Source organism: Acomys russatus, chromosome 10 (assembly GCF_903995435.1).
Source record: "Acomys russatus chromosome 10, mAcoRus1.1, whole genome shotgun sequence".
NCBI lineage: Eukaryota > Metazoa > Chordata > Mammalia > Rodentia > Muridae > Acomys > Acomys russatus.
The window spans coordinates 23,122,411-23,144,856 of record NC_067146.1 but is presented as its reverse complement, the minus strand read 5'-3'; the positions used below and the strand labels follow the sequence as shown (position 1 = coordinate 23,144,856).

Sequence of the window (22,446 nt, the reverse complement as noted above, 5' to 3'; positions counted from 1 at the left end):
ACCTAAATATAGCATTTACACATTACTGGTATTAAATTTATATCTGCGAGTCTCTCATCCATGGGACTAGTATTTCCACATGGGTAGGTCAAGGGAATATTTAGTTGAAGAAGATTGTGTATTTTGAAAGGTTCCTGTATTAATAATGGAGTATTATATGGTATTAAATTATATCTCAAAAATGCTGTTAAAAATAATAAAAGGAGGAAAGTCAAAAATATATTGTTTTTCTTTTGGTTACAATGTCATATTAAAATTCTTTTAGGGCATATGATTTATGTATTTTAGTATATTAAAATGGTTGTGCAATGATGGTCACGGTTTTAATACCTCTAAAAGAAACTCCATACCCATTAAGAATCAAAGTGTGTGTGTGTGTGCGTGTATGTGGATGTGTGTGTGTCTGTGCCAGCTCTAAGCAACCATTAATCTGTTGCCATAGTTTCTCCTGTTCTACATTTTATATAAAGGGAATTTATTGAGAATTTCTTAAAAGGATCCAATGTAGTTTTTCTAATTCATTCCCCTACTGTCTTCCTTTTAAATTCTTCCATACTGCCTCCAACCACTTCCCCACCCTCATCTACACTCCTGTTTAACCCTCGGTGTTTAATCAGTGCTCCCACTGAATGGCTGTATACCCAAGCATATACTGGCAGCTCTAAAGAAATTTTAAAGTAGAAATAGTCTCTATCTAGAAAACACCTACTAAGAATTGTTGTATTTTTAGACAGTATACCAAAAGTGGTAGAAATAGATCAGTAATTAATTTAATTGAAAACAAAACAAAAATGTTTTAGGAGTAAAAAAGAAAAAACATAGACTCCAGCTGTGTCTGCTAAGAAGTAGCCTCCAGATGGAGAAGAGGGTAATATCCTTAGTGAAATGGTTCTCTGCTAAGACCACAAGAAAGGCTCATGACCCCGAGGATCCTTTATTAGTAACATTAGAGCTATGATAAAAAACAGAGAAAAAGTTAGGCTGGACATAAGAAGTAGGTGAATTGGGTCTGATTGTTAAGATTAAGTGAGGAAATTGGTGCCCAACAAAGCATTTGGTTCAAAATTCTTTCAGTGAACATTATTTTTGTTTCTTTTGAAGTATAGAGTCATACCACTACAGAGAAAAACAGGAGAAGTATCTTGAGAACCGGCTGCTCTTAGTGAGTGAATACTGTGGAGATAGAGTGGGTAAGGAAGAGGAGGAAAGCCATGAAACCAAAGAGTAATGAAATGAATATGAACTTGATATTGGCATCACTGGTCATGGGAAAAATGACAACAGTGGTGTTTTAAAGTTTTTGGCTTGCATGACATAGTTAACAGAAGTTTGGTATCTATCTATGGTAGAAATCAAATGATAGCAGATGTGGGGGGCTTGGGGAATGTGGACATACTGGCTCTCTGCTCACTCAATATCAGTGAGAGTTGGAAGTAATCCCACTTCCTCTGTGTGTGTGTGGGGGGGTGTGTTTTAATACAACAGTTATCTGCATGATTCCTTTATGTCAGACTGTTCTGGTTTGATTTTTGGTACTGTGATTTTGATCAAAAGCAACTTAGGGGAGGAAAGAGATTATGTGGCTTATACTTCAGGGTCATAGTCTATCATTGAGGACGTCAGGGAGGGACTTGAAGCAGAAGCCAAGAAGGAATGCTCTTTGTCTTACTAACAGGCTTATGCCTTGCTAGCTTTGTCATACAGCCTAGACTACCTGCCAGGAAGTGGCACTGCCCACAGGCAGGCTGGGTTCTCTTACATCAATTAGCAGTCAAGACAATGTCCCTCAGGTAGCCACAGACCAGTCAGTCTGGGCAATCTCCCAACTGAGATTTCTTCTTCCCAGTGACCTCAGTTGTGTCAAATTAACAATAAAAACTGACTTCACTGTAGGAGGGTCATGGTGTGTATCACTGGAACACTTAGTCAATCTTCATGTCAAAGGATTTATAAGACAAAATTTGGGGATACATACCTAAGGTTCCAATTCCCAAATATTATGGAAATTGTTGGATTACTGTCAGTGATGGGCTTTGAGCCTACTTGGATAATTCAGGAAGCCTGTCTCTAAGAGAAGGCTTCTTGAAGAGTAAGTCCAAAAGATAAATAACATTATGTATGAAAGAAACTGAATAGAAACTTGGGGTTTGGAACCACTTCCTTAATACGGGGGGGGGGGCGGTATAAGCATCTTGGTAGAGCCAGAGTGTAATTAAGGAGGCTGAGTGAGCAGGAATGGAGTTGGGGAGCTAGTCTTGGGATTTCATCTCGAAGAACTTTGAATTCAAGAGTGCTGCTAGAGGTTTGACATTTACCCCTGTCACTCTGTGGTGATGGAGAGCAGATTTAAGGTGGTGATAAGAATCATGCCAGGGAGTGGGTATTAAATGAGCCAATTCAAGACAAGTTAAAGTATATAAATGCAGGTTTATTGGGAGCAGCTCTTGCCAGATTCACCAGTCCCAAAGAACAGAACCAGAGAAGTTGCCGTGCATGGGGAGACAGAAAAGTGTGCCTGCAGAGAGAGATAAAGGGGGCAAAGGTGAACCAAAATGTCTGGATTATATAGTGAAGAGCCTCTGGGGGAAGGAAAGGCCTGCCAGTGGACTGGAGAGTTCGGGGTGGAATGCAGGGTATTCCAGCTATGCCCTGTAGCAGGTAGGGCCAAGAGGACAGCATAAATAGCATATACTTTGAAGTTGTACAAACCTGGGTTATAAAGTTATTTAACTTGTTCAAATACTGGGATTTTTCCCTCTGCAATATAAATCTAATATTCCCCTTTCTATAGCTGAAGGAGAGTTCTCTAGTACATAGAGAGTAAAGCACTCATTATTATTACTGTCAGTCATAATAGTAGTGCTCTGTTCATGCTGTGGCTAGAAGGACAGAGACTAATAGGAAGCTATTTCAGTTACACGGATTATGGTCATGATGACAAGAAGAGACAAAAGGTATGCAAAAGAATTGTGGGAAAACAGGAAGGTCATGTCTGTGTAATTTTCATTCATATGAAAGGACATCAGTAAAAAAAATGGCCATTTATGGAGAATAAGTTAGTACCACAAATAATTTTTTAGAAGGATATAAATTGGTTAAAGATGAAGAGATCTGAGTCTTTGAACAACTACCCGAAAGGGGACAAGCATAGGTCATGGCTTCAAGAAGGACACAGAGACATGAGAGAAAGGTAGAAGGGTCAGAGATTTGGAGGGTAAATACTAGGTAAAGACTCAATAAATACTTATAAAATGGTTATTATCCCTATTTCTCATTTTAAGAGTATTTCTTACACAGATCTTTATTCAGTTCTAGAATATTTCCTGTTGTTTTGCTTTCAAGTATGACTTCATTTTTATTATTCTCCAAAACTTCCTATTAACTGTGTTGAAACTATCATCTGCTCTGTCCCCTACAATGCTAGAAATTGAATTCAGGCCCTTGCTTAAGCTCTATCATTTTATCCCTAGTTATACTCCAAATTCCTCATGATTTCTTGTAACTGTTTCCATTTCATTTGTCTATGCTTTATTCTGAGTATCTAGGTTCTATTTCTAAAATTTTTATTTTTGAGACTATACCATTATATCATTTTCCCTTTTTTCCCTCCAAACCCTGTTATGTACATCCCCCTCCACCTTGCTCTCATTCAAATTAATGCCCTCTCTTTCTTCAAATGTTGTTACGTAGACTACCTTCAACATTCCTTCCCTGCTTGTAGTTCTTTGCCTAGGATTGAGGCTCCTGAAAATTTCCCCTTCTACATTAACATGTCCATTGGCATCATTGTTGTTATTGGTTATCTTCTTAATTTACAAATTACCCTTATTTTTCTTAGTTAAATTAAATGTCAAAGCTTTTTTATTGTTAAAGAATCTCTAAGTCTTTGTTCCTTTTTGTCCTGCTGCTTTTTGCAACCAGTTAGAATATTTAATTACCTTATGAAAGGCAAAGGCACACAGGATTTTTCTTAAATCACCTTGAACTTTAAAATGGCAAATGTAGTTTTACAAGGAACTAATAAATATAACCTATATTATAATTATTTTATTTATTTATTTATTTATTTATTCACTTTACATCCTGATTGTAACCCCATCCCTCCTCACCTCCCAATCCTACCCTTCCTCTCTCTTCCCCTTTCCCCTATGTCTTAGGAAAGGAAAACTCCCCTTCCCATCCACCCCAGCTCATCAAGTCACATCAGGACTGAGTGTGTCTTCTCCCCTGTGGCCTGCCAAGGCAGTCTCCCACCAGGGGAAAGTGACCAAAAAGCTGCCAACAGAGTCCGTGTCAGAGACAACCCCCAATAGTAAATCCTTACTGGGTGACTGTTTTGGAAATGGTTTGTGGTACATGTTAGTTGAAAGAATTTTGTTCAGAAAAGGCTCTGTGAATGTTAGTCTCAGAATCTGAGCAAACACTTTCTTTAAAGCACACACTTGTGAGCATCTAGAAATGATTGTGCTTGTCTGACAATAGAGAAAACTATCACGAGCCTCTCCAGTTTGTAGTGACTGAAAAGTCCATGTTTCTGTTACATAAAGGCTCACATTTTGGATAAGGTCCGTAAAGAACATCAATATAGTATAATCTCTATGAATATTCATATAATCTCTACTAATCCCTTTTAAGCATGTAGGAATTTTGATCACAGGAGCACAAGATACCCACAGGGTCCTTGATGGCTAACTAGCTTGGCACCAACACAAGAATCCCTCAGTATAATTTGTGGGTAGTCCTGCTTGCCAATTCCAAACATTCATGACTCCATTTTCATTTTGACTGCTGAAGGTGATCTGTTTCCTAATGTGCTGCATGGAGGCTTGGAATTAGAGATGAGGATGGGGCCTATTCCTCATGTTTGTTTTTGTTCCTCTCTAAGATCTTCAAAATGTATGTCATGTATGTCATGACGCTCATGTCCTAGGAATAGGTTGGTGTGTGTGTGTGTGTGTGTGTGTGTGTGTGTGTGTGTGTGTGTGTTTGGAAGGGCAATACATGCACAACATATTTCACATAGTTTTCTGATATCAGTTGGTTGTTGGAAATTATTCACTAGATAAGACAAGTAAAAGCCTTTATCACAGGGAAGGGCACAGTGGTAGTTCTGTGTTGATAGAATAATAATTTATAGCATGCAGTCTCAAATGAATAAGTTATGTTGGTATTTTTTACTTTTGACCTCTCTTTGGGGGAAAACTTCATATCCAACTTTATAAAAATGAATTTGAATCTAGATTATAATATAATGGACTTGTAGGTGATTGAGAGTCATTTGCAAAACACTTGTGCATCCTTGTGTCTGTTGACTGTTTCTTCATTTTCCTTCATGGTCTTTAGGGTTTTCCTTGATAATTAAAGGTTCACTACCCAGCATTAGGAGCTGTGCTAGCTTTAAAAAAGGTTTAGTATAATTAAACCCCAGACAAATTACATATCTTTATGAAATTATAGTCCTGTGTCAGTACTGAGAGAGACAGCTTAGACTGTTCTCTTGCCCACCTTTCCTCCATCGCTTTTATCTTTAATTTCACGTAGCCCACTGACAAGAGAATTCTAGACATGCCAGTGTTTGGGTAATAAGTGATTGGACTGTCTCTACTCAGTGACTCATTTTCTATAGTAGTACCTGGGTTTGGAGGAGTAATTGACTTTTATAATACTGTATGGGGGGGAGTAGGGATGGGGCATGTGTAGAAGAGGCCAGTGGCTTAGGATATGTAATTGGGTTCCACAAAATTGTGTGATGCTTTTCGAACCACAAAATGATCCTCAGTAAGTAGACATCTACCCTGACAGACATTACACGGCATTGCAGCAGAGATATTTACTATGCAGACTAAAGCAGGTAAAAGGTGCGTACCTTCTCTTCCATACCTGCTTAACAGTTTTTGTATTTAACATGCTAGAGAAAATACTGAGAAGGAAATTGCCAAGAATTCACTAAAAGATTAAAAGAGAGAATTTGGCAAGAAGTAATGAAAATTTGGGAGGGAAATGAACAGAGAAACATGGCTGTTGTAAAAAATAAATTCCATCATAGAAATTCCACATGACTAACTGAATTTGAATTTGACCTCTGGGTCTCCAGGTGCTGCCAAGACCAACCTAGAAGAAGGTGAGACTTAACCTTTGAATAGTCAACTTACCAAGGTAGGATAATTCACAACCCTACAGTAAGAAGTAATGAAAAGATAAAGGTGCCAGGGCTTAGCATTTGCAGTAGCTCAGACATAATGGATAGCCAAAGTAGATATCTGACACACATTGAACTATGTCCCTTTCAACCAGAATAAATCATATTGACCATGCCCTGAGCTACCTATAATTTTCTGCTGATCGGTGGTTAGAAAACACTGGATATTATTTACTGTAACGTGAAGCCACGATACTTTATACAACTACTGAACCAGAACTAAATGGGAATGCCATAGTGCTTTATGGCCTGAACTCTTATTTCATTTCATTTGAGCCCTGGAACTTAAAAAATAGTTAGTGACTATACAGAACTGGCCCACTGAGTTGTCACTTCTAATTTATTTAGTGACAGTTTTACCCAGTCTGCAGTTGGGGCGAGAATGTGCTGATTTCAAACTGTAGTCTAGGCTTTGGGTCTGAAAAGCATGAAGTTTAGGAGCTAATTATGAGGTTAACAAATCAGGGTTCTTACGTCTCCAAAACCAAAATAGCCAGGGATTGCTACTCCTAGTGCGATTTGGTCAAGCCACCCGAGCGGTAGTGTAGGAATATAATTACAACTGTCTGAGAAAAACTACCCTATGAACAGGTAGTGAAACTGGACTATTTAGGCCTGGCCTTCAAAAAAATTTAGGCCGTAAAACAGAAAATGTAACAACAGTAAAACTTCCAAAGACAAAAATCTTTTTATAAAATTCTTATGATTTATTTTCCAGTTTCAATCTTTTTAAAGAAGTAGGGATCTAGAGTCAGAGTTTTTCATATTTAGGGATAAATAGTTTGATGATAAACAAAGACATTTTTAAAATATATAATTTTAGATCCAGGAGGGTGCTCATAAGCAAGATATCTGAAGCAAGATTTTGACATCTTACTGGACTTATAACTCTATAGGTGTTCTTAGAATCTTTTCCAGGAAAGGGACCTTGGTGTTTCCAGAGTTTAGTAGAAAGTCTTCTCTAGGCAGGCGGATTGTACTACCACTGTCACCATTTAGAAGTAATCCCATAATGAGAGGATACATATTTTTATTTATATTTTATTTATACCACTTAGTTCATATTGATGAATTAAAAAGAAATCAACCTGAACAACTTTTTGTTGAGTTCCTATTGTAATCATGGTACTGAACTAAGCATCTCACATGTCACCTGCAGGTATAACAAGAAACTTGTCTACAGTGAGGTTTTGCCTACAGAAACTTAAAGCAGGAAGACATATTATTCAGTGAATACTTATGAGTAAAAGTACTGAACTAATAACTATACCAGGCTCTGGGAATTACATTGATGAGCAAGGCACAATGCTTATTCTCAAAGAAGTTTTTTTTTTTTTATGTTAGTAGAGAAAAGGAACAATTAGAGGCTAGTGTAGGTTGATATATTCTTTATTTCTTAGGGTTCTTACATAAGGAAGTAACAGTGTGGTCCTAACAGATCAGGGAAGTTTCCCCAAGGAAGTGACATCTAAAGTGAAAGATGAATGAAGAAGCAGAACATTTCAGGAAGGGAATGGACTGGACATGGGCTGAGAACCAAAAGAAGACACTGCACTAGGCAGCTAGAGTTACTGTACTACACATTGAAATAAGCACAAATCCTTTGGCAACATGGGGAGCTGTATGTATGCAGTATAGTACGCATAGGAGTGAAAAAAAGGATAGGTGATGAGAGGTGAGTCGGTAAAGGGTAGGTATATTCTGAAGAACCTGTTATGCTACAGTTAAGAAGTAGCATTTCATATAAGGGTTATGAGAGTAACAGAAGGGTTTCCATTAGGAGGCCATACTATATATTTACCTTTTACAAAGTTCTGAGCGTAGGGTGGAATGGCTATGCTCTAAATTAAAGGAGTAGCAAAGCTAATGGCAGGTAGATAATTTTGGGGGTTGTTTCAGTGATTCAGATGATAAATAAAGTTGTCCTACTAGAAAGGAGAAAGACAAAATAGTTCTCATTATAAAACTGTACAATACATATTTAATATGGGGATTAAAAAAGTGGTATTAAAGATATGGCCAAGTTTTAACATTTTAATTTTATTTAATAAATTTTGAATTTTATTTTTTTTAATTTTTTATTATTAATTTATTCTTGTTACATCTCAATGGTTATCCCATCCCTTGTATCCTCCCATTCTTCCACCCCCCCTCATTTTCCCCTTATTTCCCTCCCCTATAATTGTTCCTGAGGGGGATTACCTCCCCCTGTATATGCTCATAGGATATCAAGTCTCTTCTTGGTAACCTGCTGTCCTTCCTCTGAGTGCCACCAGGTCTCCCCCTCCAGGGGACATGGTCAAATGTGAGGCACCAGAGTACGTGAGAAAGTCATATCCCACTCTCCACTCAAGTGTTGAGACTGTTCTGACCATTGGCTAGATCTGGGTAGGGGTTTAAAGTTTACCACCTGTATTGTACTTGGCAGTTTATTAAGGTAATTGACACATATAACACATATATTTGTCATATACTGTATGATATGAAATGCATGTAGCAAGTATATATATCTGTAATTTGCATGTTACCTAAAGAGAATATTTAAGTTATACTTTCTAGGTCAGGTATTATGTACTATACTTGTGATCTCATTACTAGGAGACAGAGACAAAAGGATTCTCCAAAATTAAAGTCAGCCTTGTCTTTGTAGTGAGTTCCAAGCAAGCTGGGGCTACAGGGTGAGACTATGACAGAAACAATAAACAAACAAATAAAACCACAACTATTCACTGAGAAATGACCAAATATAAGATGTAGTATGCCTGTAGCCACCATGCCACACATTAGATCTCTAGAGCCTCTTCGTCTTGTCTAAGATATTGCATCCTCTATATACTTTCCTATTCTCCTCTCCTTTCCTCATCAAGATTTATCATAGCCATCCAGGTAGATGATGAGACTATTTGCTGAATCAAGCTGATAAGATTAAGACATCGTTCTTCATTATGGAAATTGGAAGTGATATGGAACCATGAGGATGACCTTGATAGAAAGGTTTGGTTAGATATGGACATGAAGGTATCCTCAGCCTATAGATTATAAATGAAGACACAGAAGAACATGAGGGTACCAACGCAGATTATTGTCAAAATATCTAATGGATGATAGACTGTCAATATTTAAGAGGTGGCAAGTGAAAGGGATTTAAATGTAAATAATACAAAGAATGGGCTAAAAGTTAGTACTATGAATATAGAATAATGTAGCTGGGAAAGTCAAGGAAAGAGCATGTTTAGTAGACAGTACTCAACAGTGGGATTTTCTTTGGAAAGATTAGGGTTAATAAGAACTCATTAATTTTTTTAATGTATATAAATGTGTATCAAAAAGTATACAAATTATTAAGACGAGCAGCAAGCAGGCAAGGCATACTAGCAGAATATATAAATAAACTCAAGCTTGTTCATAGTTAAATAGTCCAAGGGGAAGAAGCAAGCAAAGGCTCAGTACAGAAAATCAGACATAACTTACAGCGTAAAAAGGCCAAATCCATAGAGAGTGTTAATGAGTCTGAGACCAATTAAGTGAAGGGGACCTTCCTTTGGAGAATTAAAAGAATAAAAATAAAACACTGCATATGAAAACATAAAGTCAAAATAATGGGAAGTTGGAAGACTTCATATTTGTATTTATTCAAACTTATTTACCAAGCTGCTTTGTGGCATCATTATTCTGGTAACTAAAGACACAATTAGACAGGATCTCTGCGTTTAGCTACTCAAAGGAGGTAACATTAGTACAGCATAAAACAAAAACAAAAAAACAACTGAAGTCAGCTCTAGAGAAGCAGAAGATTAGATCGGGACATCAGAGGTGGTGGGTTTGAAGCGCTTCTAAGAAACTTGAGTTGCAAGAGGCTTAGTGGCAGGGGAAACACAGAGCAGGAATGAATTCATGATGTTCTACAGAAGTAATGTGTTCTTTTCCCCAAGATTGGATTTGTCCTTGCATTAGGGGTGGGCATAACGAGAGAGTATAAGGAATTGGTACCACTTAAATGTCCGTAAGGTTAAGATAAGAATTATCCAGAGAGTTTTCATGTACCTACATTTAAGGACAATTAGACAGACTTTGAAATGTGCTATCTAGAAGTCTATGACTAAACGAGTCTAAATGAGGCATAATGGGATTACAGACAGTGACATTTGAAAGGATGCTTGGTTGGTTGGTTGGTTGATTGATTCCATTTTGTAAAAGCCAGTGAGGTCCAGTTCTCACACCATTCTCTAGGTGAAGGGGAGTTCAGAAATCTCAGCACTTTTCTATTCTTAGGGACTTTCAACGGACACATTAAATCAGTGTACTCCTTGGTTGTTCTTTTAAGAATGATTGAGCTATCCATTTTGAATTTGAATACTGATCTATACACTAAAGCAATACATAAATACTAATAGTTATGTTTATATTCACAGGCTCACACACACATTAAAACTGGTTCTAAAACAAGAGTTTTGTTTGTGTGTACATATGTATGATATGTATAGGTATGTGCTTGCCTGTGTGTGAATGTGTGCATATCATGGTAAATGTGCAAAGTCAGATGGCAACCTTGAATACTGAGCTCTACTTTCCACCACGTTTGAGGCAGGGTCTCTCTCTCTCTCTCTCTCTCTCTCTCTCTCTCTCTCTCTCTCTCTCTCTCTCTCTCTCTCTCTTTCTCTCTCTCTCTCTCTCTCTCTCTCTCTCTCTCTCTCTCTCTCTCTCTCTCTCTCTCTCTCTCTCCTCTCTCTCTCTCTCTCTCTCAACAGCTGTGAGCTTCTGAGCCTCAGACAGTTCTCCTGTCTCTACCTCTTGTCTTCTAGTACAGGCATGATGGGATTACAGACACTTGAGGTACTTTCTAGTTTCCATGTGGGTTCTGGGTTTCCAAACTCAATTGTCAGGCCTGTGGAGCAGGCAATCTACCAACTGAGCAAGCTTTCCAGCCCAAAGCCTTTAGTGTTAATATCTACTGTAACACCAGTTTGTATATTTTCTCAGTCATTATAGAATTATATTAAATACTGACTTTAGTTTTCTGCTATAAGCTGTCAATATACATTAGTGAAGCCAAATCTTTTTATATTTAAAATTGATGAAAACTCTCACAATTTTTTCTAGCAGGGCTTGGTCTTCTTCCAGTATTTCTACATGCTGCTATTTGTAATATAGTTTGACTTAGGTCAACAACATATCTAGTAGACATAACTCAATTTAAATTATGAACTCCTTAATGCTTGTTATGAAGCATACTTCAGTTGATCTATATCACAAACTATTGGGTAGTTGTCAGGCATACACTCACATGTACAATCAGCTATGTGAAGAGATGTTTACTAGGTTTTCCTTTTCTTCCAGTGCTTTCTTGCCTGTCTCACATTTTCCCACCTTGACTTCTTTCTACTTGTATTTTTTTCCTGCCTTTCCCTTATATCTCTCCTCCACTGCCCAATTTCTGTGTGCACAAAGCAAGGCAGTGTTTAGGGATTTTTAAACATTAATAACAATGGCACTAATCACCCAGTGATTCACCGTTAAAGATCTGCTTTATTGAGCGGCATTACCCTGAAGTACATGTTCCTGTAGCCCTAGCTTCTCACCACCTTCCTCCCCACAGAAATCTGTATTGTCAAGGTTGGTCTGAAAGAGATAAGCCAGCCATAAAAACAGTTTATGGTATTTTCCTATCTTCAAAGCTGCAGGAAGCTCAAATGTACTCAGCAAATATTGCTCAACGACACAAGACTATTAAATCTAACACTCCACCCTTTCTTCTGAAAAGCACCCCTCTTCTCTCTTTCCCTTTTCTTCCTTAGTATAACAGTCTATATCATTATGGCTCTATTTTGTGATCAATTTAGAACAATTGAGCTTCATATTAGGAAGTTTCTTAACTTCTGGTGTGTTTGGTATAGATGAATGATGCTGAGATGATAAATATTAACTTTTTAAAAAGAAATCAAGTAGTAAATGTTAATAAATGGAATATACCACAATGAGCCTGTTCTCCACTCCTTAATAATAAAATAAGTTAATCTTTATTGCACACATATTATAATATTACTTTGACCCTCTCTACTGTGCTTATCTCAGCATTTTCAAGTGTTTTACAACCTTAAACACACACACTTGTGTTGTGTGCACAGACTGCTTTGAAGCTGACATTTGCCTTTGTGACTAGCCCATAATAAAGGAAGTCAACTGAGAGAACAAATGTCTGATGAAGATCTCAAGCACTGGCAAGCGCCACTGTCCTGGGTTGAATGCAGGTTCCCAGGTCTGGTCCAGATTCCTCTGAATAGCCGGAAGTGCAGCAGTTTAACAATATCTCTGTGTTTCTGATAATTGGCTCAAGAGCCTCACCTTAGTAACTAGTTATGTAAATATTTGATATTATTTGTACATAAACTACACTGAGCTGGTGGGAGAAAAGGGAAGACAGAAAGTGATATAATTCTATTTTACTAAAAATTTTATTATAAAAAACTTGAATGGGGGGATAGAAAGTCCTGGAAGGGACAGGAGCTCCACAAGAATACCAACTGAGCCAACAAATCTGGGCCCTCTGGGGCTGGACTGATGTGCCAAACAAGGACCATGCATGGAGAGGACCTAGGCCCCGCACTCAGATGCAGCCAACAGGCAGCCCAGTCTCGATATGGGTTCCCTATTAAGGGAGCAGGGGCTGTCCCTGCCATCGACTCTGTTGCCTGTACTTTGATCACTTCCCTCTGTCAGGGTACCTTACTATTTTGCCACAGAGGAAGAGGATGCAGGCAGTCCTGATGAGACTTGACAGCCTGGGTCAGATGGTAGGGGAGAAGGGGCTATGATTGGATATAAAGTGAATAAAAATTTAAAAATAAAATTGAGTTTAAAAATATAAAACAAACCTTGAATAAACGAAATATCAAAATTTAAAATGACAAAGAATAGTTTGAAAGAAAAATTTCTAATGTTCTCCTTCAGTGAGAATATTCTTTGATTGTGTAAGATTATATTTCAGGACAGATACACTTTTATTAAACAAAATTCTACTGGATATTTGATTAGCGAATGCCTTTATTTCATCCGTAGCACCAATTAAAAAAAATAAGTAAAATATAAAAGCTAATTTTTATACAAGGTCAAATATTATCTAATATCTTTATCTAGGACCCTTGTTTCAATGGGTGATTTTCTTCAAGAGGTTTTGTAGATAAATCAAACAATCAATCAATCAATCAATCTAAAGAATTTTCAGCATCAGCAAAGAAAAGTGGCATCTGTCCCTGTGTGTCAGCTTACTCTGAAAGCCAAATGTGTTTGTGCGGCATTTTAAGGAGCATATACCATACCCCAGTAGATGAGCACACCGCATATATTTATTGAGCAACACGAATTGATCTAAGGGGATTATTATTTATAACTACTATCATCATCATCATCATCGTTATCATCATCATCATCATCATCACTGGTTTTTTGAAACAGCGTTTCTCTGTCCTGGACTCCCTTTGTAGACCAGGATGGCCTTGAACTCACAGAGATCTGCCTACCTCTGCCTCCTGAGTGTTGGGATTAAAGGCGTGCGCCACAGGCCTTACTTTTATGTTTGCTTTTGTTTTTTTTTTTTAAGGAATTATTAATAAAAATAAAAAGACCAAGTTTGAGTGAGATGGTGTTGGGGGCACTAGGGGAAGTTAGAAAGAGGTAATTGTAGAATTTATATGATCAAAATACATTGAATAAATGTTTGGAATTTTCAAAAAGAAAAATATTTAAAAAGATCCTCCCCAACATGGCTGCCCAAACATGAGTCGAACAGTAACAACACCACTGGACATGCCAAAATGGACCGGGGAAAGCCCAACAGGCCTCAGTGCTACATCAAAACTGTAAGACACTGAGGAAGCTGGAAGGTGGTCTTCTTCAGGGAAGAGCACACCAATTGGCTGTCCAGCACCAAACAGACAGCTCTGAAAACATACAAAATAATATATTACGAACAAACAGGCTATATTTGGGAATATATATGTATTGTGTATATATATATATGTATGTGTGTGTGCATATACATAATTGTATATGCATGCAATAGCAGTTAGTGGTAAAAGAACCATGGATTTGAAAGAGAGGGAGCAGCATTTGAGGAGGGCCTAAGGGAGGACTGTGAATGGATAAATGTAATTATATTGCCATTATAGAAGTGAAAATAAAAGATTAAAAAAGAAGCCCTAGTGATAGCCAGGAGTAGTATCAGTATAACAGTTTTTAAGTTGTAACCTTCACATATGGGGAAAATCTACTATGAAATCTGAAACCAACACCCTTAAGATAAATACATTACCAGATTTAAGTGTCCTTAGTAGTCAGCAAAGATAATGTTTAACAATGCATGCAAAGCAGAACACTTTATGTTAAATCAAACAGTGTCAAGTACTCATAAATCTGCAAATGGATAGGGCATAAACTGTGTAATCAAACCAAGTACTCCCATTAATGGGCGGATATTGGCAGTGCTACTGTGTTAGGTTTTAATGAGCTTACTCTTAGCTCTCAGTATACCCCACTTCTGTCATTTCAGTCTCAGCAGCTTCGTCACTATAGGTTTGGAGATCGTCATTCACTAAGTTAAAGTTACCCACATTTCTCTTCACAAGTGGTTTCACTCCATATAAGGAGGCTCCAAACTTTGACTCAACACATCAGTTCTGTTTTCATACCATTGAAAATTAAGTCATACCACATAATATGTTTATAGAATAGCACATTGATATGACAGTACCCTTATTATGTTAGAAGCATTGTTAGAAGCCTAGACAACATCTTAGTAGGACTTTTTAATCCCAGCATCCTAACTCTGCCACAAAACTCTAAGCTTCAGCAATTAGAATAATGATCCATTTAAAATATTAATGCCCACATATGCATGTGCTTACTCATGGACAGTGTTTCATAGTATTTTTTATTCAGTTTAAAAATATGCATAGTAATATAATTTGTACACATTATTCTCTAACTTACTTGGTTCCTCTTACCTTTTTAAGATATAGCAATGTCTATTTATATGTTTATTGATTTATTTAGATTGGAGCGCATGTATATGTGTGGCAGAGGGCTTATGTGAGGTTTGCAGGAATCAGTTAATCCCTCCACCTGTGAGTCCTAGGGACAGAACTCAAGGCCTCAGGCTTGGCTGCAGAGACCTGCGCCTGCTGCGCTTTCTTGCTACTCTCATTTGTCTTTTCCTGCTATATTGTTCATATGATGAAAACTTCTGAATATTTCTCTTTTGCACACAGGCATGTCTTTTTCTGTCACAGAAGATAGATAATAGATGAATTGTTAGGTCATAAGATAAATACACTTAAATTTTCACTGGATGTTGCCAACTTAAACTTTGAAATAGCTGTATCGATCTTCAACTTTGTCATCAATTAATAAGAATTTACCTTCATTCACATCATTAAAGCTCCTGTTACTGACTTTTTTTCTCATACTGATTTGTAAATCACATTTTCTCTTCTTCTGTCTCTATTATTCTAACTTAACAGTTACATGGTTGTATAATATATTATAAACATATTTTCAGATTTATAAATTACTTTTATTTCCTACCCTTTGCCACTTTTTATAAGTTATTATGATGGTCATAATATATGTTGCATAGACCATTGCTATAGGGAACATAATATATGGTGTTATGAGTGAAGGCACCAGTTGTGTTTTGAAGGTTTTTTTTTTTTTGTTTGTTTGTTTTTGTTTTTGCTTTCTGAGTTTGTCTTGACACTACCTCTACATTCATGAATGTTTCTGGCAGGATTACTAAAGTAGATTTCTATTTTGAAAACATGAAAGGTATTAGTGGATATTTGGCTGCTTTGCCAAGTCTTTCCTTGGGCTGCAGTGGTGTACTGGTCTTCCATACCAACCATCTACCCTTGTACTTTAGGACTGGAGTTACGCTGAGCTCCTCAGGCTTCCCTTCTTCCCTGTGTGCTCTCTTTTCCACAGTATTTCCCTCTGTAACTCTTGGATATTTGATACCACACTAGAATTTGTTTGGAGAACCTAGAAAGATAGCTATATATATTACATTGTCATCCTCGGCTTTTCAATGGACTCAAGGCATGCTGAACAGTCACATTTTCTATTCAGGAAAGTAATGTGTTAGGTAAATTTCCTGAAGCTTCAGCATCTTCATTATTCTAATAGATCTTTTGACATGATCCTAAAATATCTCTAAATCTAAAGCTGTCATAACAAAGTAACCAAATATTTTTAGGTTCTACTAATGGCGATTACTAAAGTTCTGTTACATTTTATGACATATGTTAATTGCAAAAGCTCTTTTAATATTACTCTTCATCCTGATCAAAATGGTTTTTACAGATTTGTATCTTCTTTTACAGACACGTTAATTCACTGCTGTTTCTATTGAAAAACATGACTTAGCATGATGAAATGAGTGAACTGTAGACAAGCATGTAAGATAACTAACTCTTATAGCAAGACAGCCGTCTAAAAACATAACTGGGAAACAACTTACTTAGTTTACAATAATGGCAAACATTAAAATACTTAGTGATAGTAATAGCTGTAATGGGACATTAATAGAATATGAAGAAAATTACAAATCTTATTGAAGTATTTAATACAATATCTGCATTTTAATTTAGTGCTGCAAACTAAAATCCTTTGTAAATGCATAATATATAAAAGCTGCAAGTAAATTCTAATGAGATTGTCTTAAACTAAAATATTTGAAGTATTTAACTTATGGGCAAATTGCCTTGGTTGGAATTCTGGCTTCATCAACTATGGCCTTGATACAATGGTATTAATATTTCTTATATTTGAGGACCAACTTCTGCATTCAGTGTGCTCAAGTCAACGCTTGAGACTAATTTCATATTATTGTAATAGTTCAAATGGTTACTGTGTGAAACCCTGACCAATGAAAGGTGACTATTTTTGAGTAAGGATTATGTTTTATCAGGTATTAAGTAATATGTAATTCCATTAAATATCAAGGCACCCAAAAGTCTAGAAAAGTAACAATACGGGAATAAAAAATGGATGAGGAAAACAAGAGAACTCAGAAATAGGAATGATGACAGATGATGCATGCATCAGTAAAACAGTATTCATTTGACGGATATTATTGCCTCTTAACCAATTAAAGTTTGATTAGACAAATATAAAATTGTACCTTAAGAATTTTAAAAGTAAAAGGTGAAAGGTTTATAAGATCTAAAGAGAAACCAGATTTGATCACTGCCCCTTGGCAGAGAGATCCTATGGGAACACAAAGAAGGGTGATGCAGACTCTCCAGGTGAGACCTGATAGGCTGTGGTCAGATGGTAGGGGAGGAGGACCACACCTGCCAGGGGCCATGGGCGGAGGGGCGGAGGGTGGGAACAGGTTCACACTGCCTGGAATCCTGGACTATTTCTTAGAGATGCAGATCTTCTTTTACTATGCCTTCTGTGTTGTTGCCACAGAGAAGCTCATTTTGGGGGGTGGATTGACAAGTGTGACCGGAGAGGCAGCCTGGGTGGGCAAGGACACAAAAATATCGGACATGGATGAGGATGTTTGTGCTGCTGCTTGGGAGGTTAATGAAAGGAATGCGCAAATAAATTGACCTGTCCTGCTGTCAGACAATAAAGATGCCTGTGTACATACAACTAGATTGTGAATAGCTTTGTTTCAGTGTTTCTTATTAACAGACTTATTCAGTGTTTTGACATTTTTTGAAGAGTAATTTTAAATTGAAAGTACATTTTAACATTTCAATAGCCTTTGAGTTTATTATATGATGGGCTTATGGGTAGTCTCCATGTATAAGCATTCCACAAATGCACATTTATTTTAGTTTTTATATTTTACAAAACTTATTTAATGATAACATTTTTAAGTGAATAACATTTTAAAATTGAAAAAGAGTTTTACATCTAAACTTTGGCCGTGTTATTTTAACCAGCAGAGTGAATTGTGTTTGAAATAATTAAGGCACAGGTTAAACATTTGAATAGTTGATGCAGCAGTAAGATATATAGTTGCACCTGGAGGAAAATGTGTTTTTCAATGTCAGGTTGAACATACTAAATTTTCTTTCTGGTGTTATGCTTTTGATAATAGGACATCTCCAAGTTTGCAGAAAAAGACAACACAGTTCTTGGAGAAGGTGGAGTCACACTGAGTGGAGGTCAGCGTGCGAGGATTTGTTTAGCAAGGTGAACGTTTAGCTCTTGGTCCAGGGAGCATTGCTGTGCATATCATGCATGTACAAGCCCACGTACACATGTCCCTATTGCCTTGTATTCTATCTCTGGGATTGGCAACTTCTTTTAAGAACTATATAGTATATATTATTCAGATTTGGCAAAGATGGTGGCTTTTTTTCAAAATGTATACTCTCGTTTTTATTTGTCCATACTTGTTGATTATGCGGCATGGATTGTGACAAACAGAAAACTATAGAATTCTGAAGAGAACAGCAAGGTAAAATTACACGTTTCTGTTGATCCCATCATGCATCTGTCTTTTCTCCCTGTCCGCAGATAGCTCTGCATCAGGTTTCTGTGTATGCTTTGATTTAGACACTATACATTTTCGAGTCTTAATTTTTAGAACGTAATTTATGATTTTATAACAAAAATAGTAAGGCAAGTGATGTCACTAGGATTAAGACTCCGTGTTTGTTTGAGAAAAAGGACAAGCTCCCAGTGTAGAACTCATGCTCTTCCCATGCTGGTTTCAGAATAGGAGGATGACAGGTGCATGCCACCACACTCAGCTAAGCTTTATACTGAGCATGCCTGCATTTGTGACGCTGACTGTCTTCAGGGTCATGTTTAATTCTTGTCAGAAAGAAAACATCTCATTTAAATTGTTGCTTCTGCTTAAAGACAGTCTGGCATGTGGGATTTCAAGTGGTCTCTATTTTAGTTAAACAACATTATTTTAAATACATTATCAAAGTTGTTAATGAGAAATTACATGGACTCAGTGGTATCTTGGCATCTTGGCCTCTTTTCTTACTTTGCAAACCTAGAAGAGTAAACACTAAAGAACTACAGCTATGTCTTGATACCACTAGCACCACTCCGTGTGTGTGTGTGTGTGTGTGTGTGTGTGTGTGTGTGTGTGTGCGTGCATGCGTGCGTGCATGCATGCATGCGTGTGTGCGCGCGCACGCGAGATCTCAAGCCCCATACAAGGCTAGAAGCAGAAATTGTTCTCTTTGTTTTATGGAAGAAATCACGAGATAATTGAGGTAGTCAGACATTAACTTGCCAAAGCCACAAGGAAATGCTATAGTCACTATTTGATCCAGGTCATCTTGACTCCTTACATTAAAGTGTGCCTTGATCTTGAGAATCCACTGGGAGATCAGATCAATAGTTACAGAAAATTCACAGATGAGATAATTACTTCATAATCATTGAAAGTTAGTTCCCTTATCGGTGAGGCAAAGATCATGTGTTCAGCATCACATTTGAGGTTTAAGCATGGTACATGACTTCAACATAGTATTCATAAGTACTAATTGAAGATTTAGTTATATTTGCTATACATAATGTACTGTACTATACAAACACACACACATCTGCACATACATACACACACCACAGCACATAGCACATACACACACCTGCACGCGCACACACACACACACACACACATTGTTTACTGCTACTTTTTTCCAAATATATATGTTATTTACTTTTATATTATGAACACACAAGTACATTTTAATCATGAGAAACTGCTAATACATGTGAAGGAAAGATTTTAATCTATTTGTATTGCTATTCATTCACCAATTTCAGAGTAAATTTTACAGAAAATCACTTTATTTTGGCTCCCAATTATTGTTTAAGATCAAGAAGTCATATCCAGTGATGGTATCTCATTGTCAGAGTCTTGATACAGCTCAGAAAATCATATGTCAAGAAAAAAGGAGTGTGTGTGTGTGTGTGTGTGTGTGTGTGTGTGTGTGTGTGTGTGTGTGTGTCTCTCCCCTCTGGTATCTCCCTCCTCATAAAGCCACCATTACCCAATCATGAAATCCACCTTGATGATCTTCCTTAGCCCTAGTCATTTTCCAAAAGCCCCACCTCTGAGCATCACTGTTGGCCTGTTTCTGCCCCCTTGCTGCCTCACAGTGGATTAAGACCCTAAATTAGTTTCAACTGAGACCAAGTATATTTAAATTATAAATCACAGAGAAATAAGTAAAAGCCTAATATGGCTAAAGACTTGGAAGTACATTTTCTTGAGTCTACTAGTTCTTCCAGGTTACCTTCAAGATGATTAAAGTATAAAGGGCCATTATGGTTTTACTTGGAATTTTTGCTATTTCTACTTTGTTTCATTGCTTGTCTTAATTATGTGATGATCAAGTCCACTTTAAAGACAAAAGTATCAGTAATTACCCTTTAAGGCATGCAATATGTAGCTGGGATAGAGGTAGCATTATTAGTAATCATGCCTGAAAATTTGAAAAGTTATGAAGAAATTATTTCCTTTTTGTTCATTTGGAAAATATGCCTTTATGTCACTATTGTAAAACAACTCTAATTGTTTTTATTTTAACTTAGGATAGATAAGACGTGGGGGAAGGCAGTTCAGTGGTGAAGAGCATTGGCTGCTCTTCCAAAGGGCCCAGGCTTGGCTCAGAGCATCACAACCATCACTTCACAATCACCTGTAACTCCACCAGGGAAATCTGCTGACCTCCACCGGCCCTGCACACTCATAGTACACAGACATGCAAGCAAACACGCAAGCACACACAGACCTTTAAAAAGGAAGTTAAATAAAAAATGTATTGCTCCTTATTGTGAGTCACGAATCCTTCGCTTATGTGTAACACATAGGAAGGAAGTTCAGGGACATATGATAGGGAGCAGATGAAACCCTTGTTATTTACTTAGTGCAACGTGCGCCATTAACACCTGACAAATAGAAGTTACTAACAGTGCTACTTCTGCCCTGTGCTGTGGGACATGCGCTTTGGGTGCAGGACTCTGATGAGCATTCTGTAACACAAGCACAGTGTTTAAAATATCTGTTCTAAATGAAGTACAAAAAAACGGAGGGACCCTAACTTTGTTTCCATTTTGTTTATAGAGCAGTATATAAAGATGCTGATTTGTACCTATTAGATTCTCCTTTTGGATATGTAGATGTTTTAACTGAAGAACAAATATTTGAAAGGTATGTTCCATGACTGAGTTACTTATAATGCTCATGCTAACAAATGTAGGTAGCACGGCAGGATACATATTTGCTCTAGAGCGATATCGCCGCCATTTCTATGACTCAGAACAATAGAATACAACACAGCCCTTCATAGCCAAGGTTGAAGATTGAAAACTTTTCTGATGACCACATACAAAGTCAATTTCTTTTATTGTTATTCTGTTATAACAATTGATAGTTAAGTATTTTTTACATTTTGCTATCTTTTTAAAAATTATAAGTTTTTTATCAAATATTTTTACATGTACATTTATATTATTATACGCATATATAATAAACTACCTACAGCAAGAAGATCCAGGAAACAATAATAAATTATATGAAAGTTACACACGTAGTGTTTTTGGCAATTTGTATTTGGCAGCCTTGAAGAAAACATCTTTCCTATCTTGCTGTGTCTAAAATTCCAAATGTAAATCAATATCTATCATATCTTGTCATTATCAACTTAAAACATCTATCTAGACCTAAAAATCTTTTGCTATCTTGAGATATGTCTTCTGATATTTTAAATTTAAAATTCCATTTACCTTTCTTGATTGGTATTTTATTTTAGTTTGCTGCAGATAGAATTAATGACTACTTTAATGGTGAATGAACATCCGTTCTTGGATGCCTCTCCTGGGTCACAGAAAACATGACTATATACTTCCTTAAAGCTCTTATTAGAGCCCAATGGGCTTGCAGTCTTATAAGAGCTGTAGTTAGTCATATGATTTGATTTTAAATTTAATAATAATTTCATGAGCAAGAAAGTAGCTTATTATAGTACTTTATTATAGACATTATAATATTCTAGAAACAAATGTTTGTTTGTTTTTAAGTGATATGATGTATGTGTGTTAAAATGATTTAATTATTGGTTTATCTCAAAGTTTTACTTTAGAACATTGTCAATGGTTGAAATGAATCTAGTTTGTTTTATGATATGTTTAATACGTTTTAATTCTGGCCTTAATTCTGGACTACATTTACACATGAAGCCAACAGAAAGCCCTTGTTCTGAAGCTAG

General features: G+C 36.8%; 1 protein-coding gene across 1 annotated transcript in view; it reads left to right on the top strand.

The window, feature by feature from the left end:
- The window catches only part of Cftr (CF transmembrane conductance regulator), a 145,743-nt gene that overhangs the window by 69,211 nt on the left and 54,086 nt on the right, over positions 1-22,446 (top strand). The window contains exons 12-13 of the mRNA XM_051151883.1: positions 18,306-18,400; positions 21,303-21,389. Coding sequence (XP_051007840.1) covers positions 18,306-18,400; positions 21,303-21,389 — 182 coding nt within the window. The remainder of the gene's footprint in view (positions 1-18,305; positions 18,401-21,302; positions 21,390-22,446) is intronic.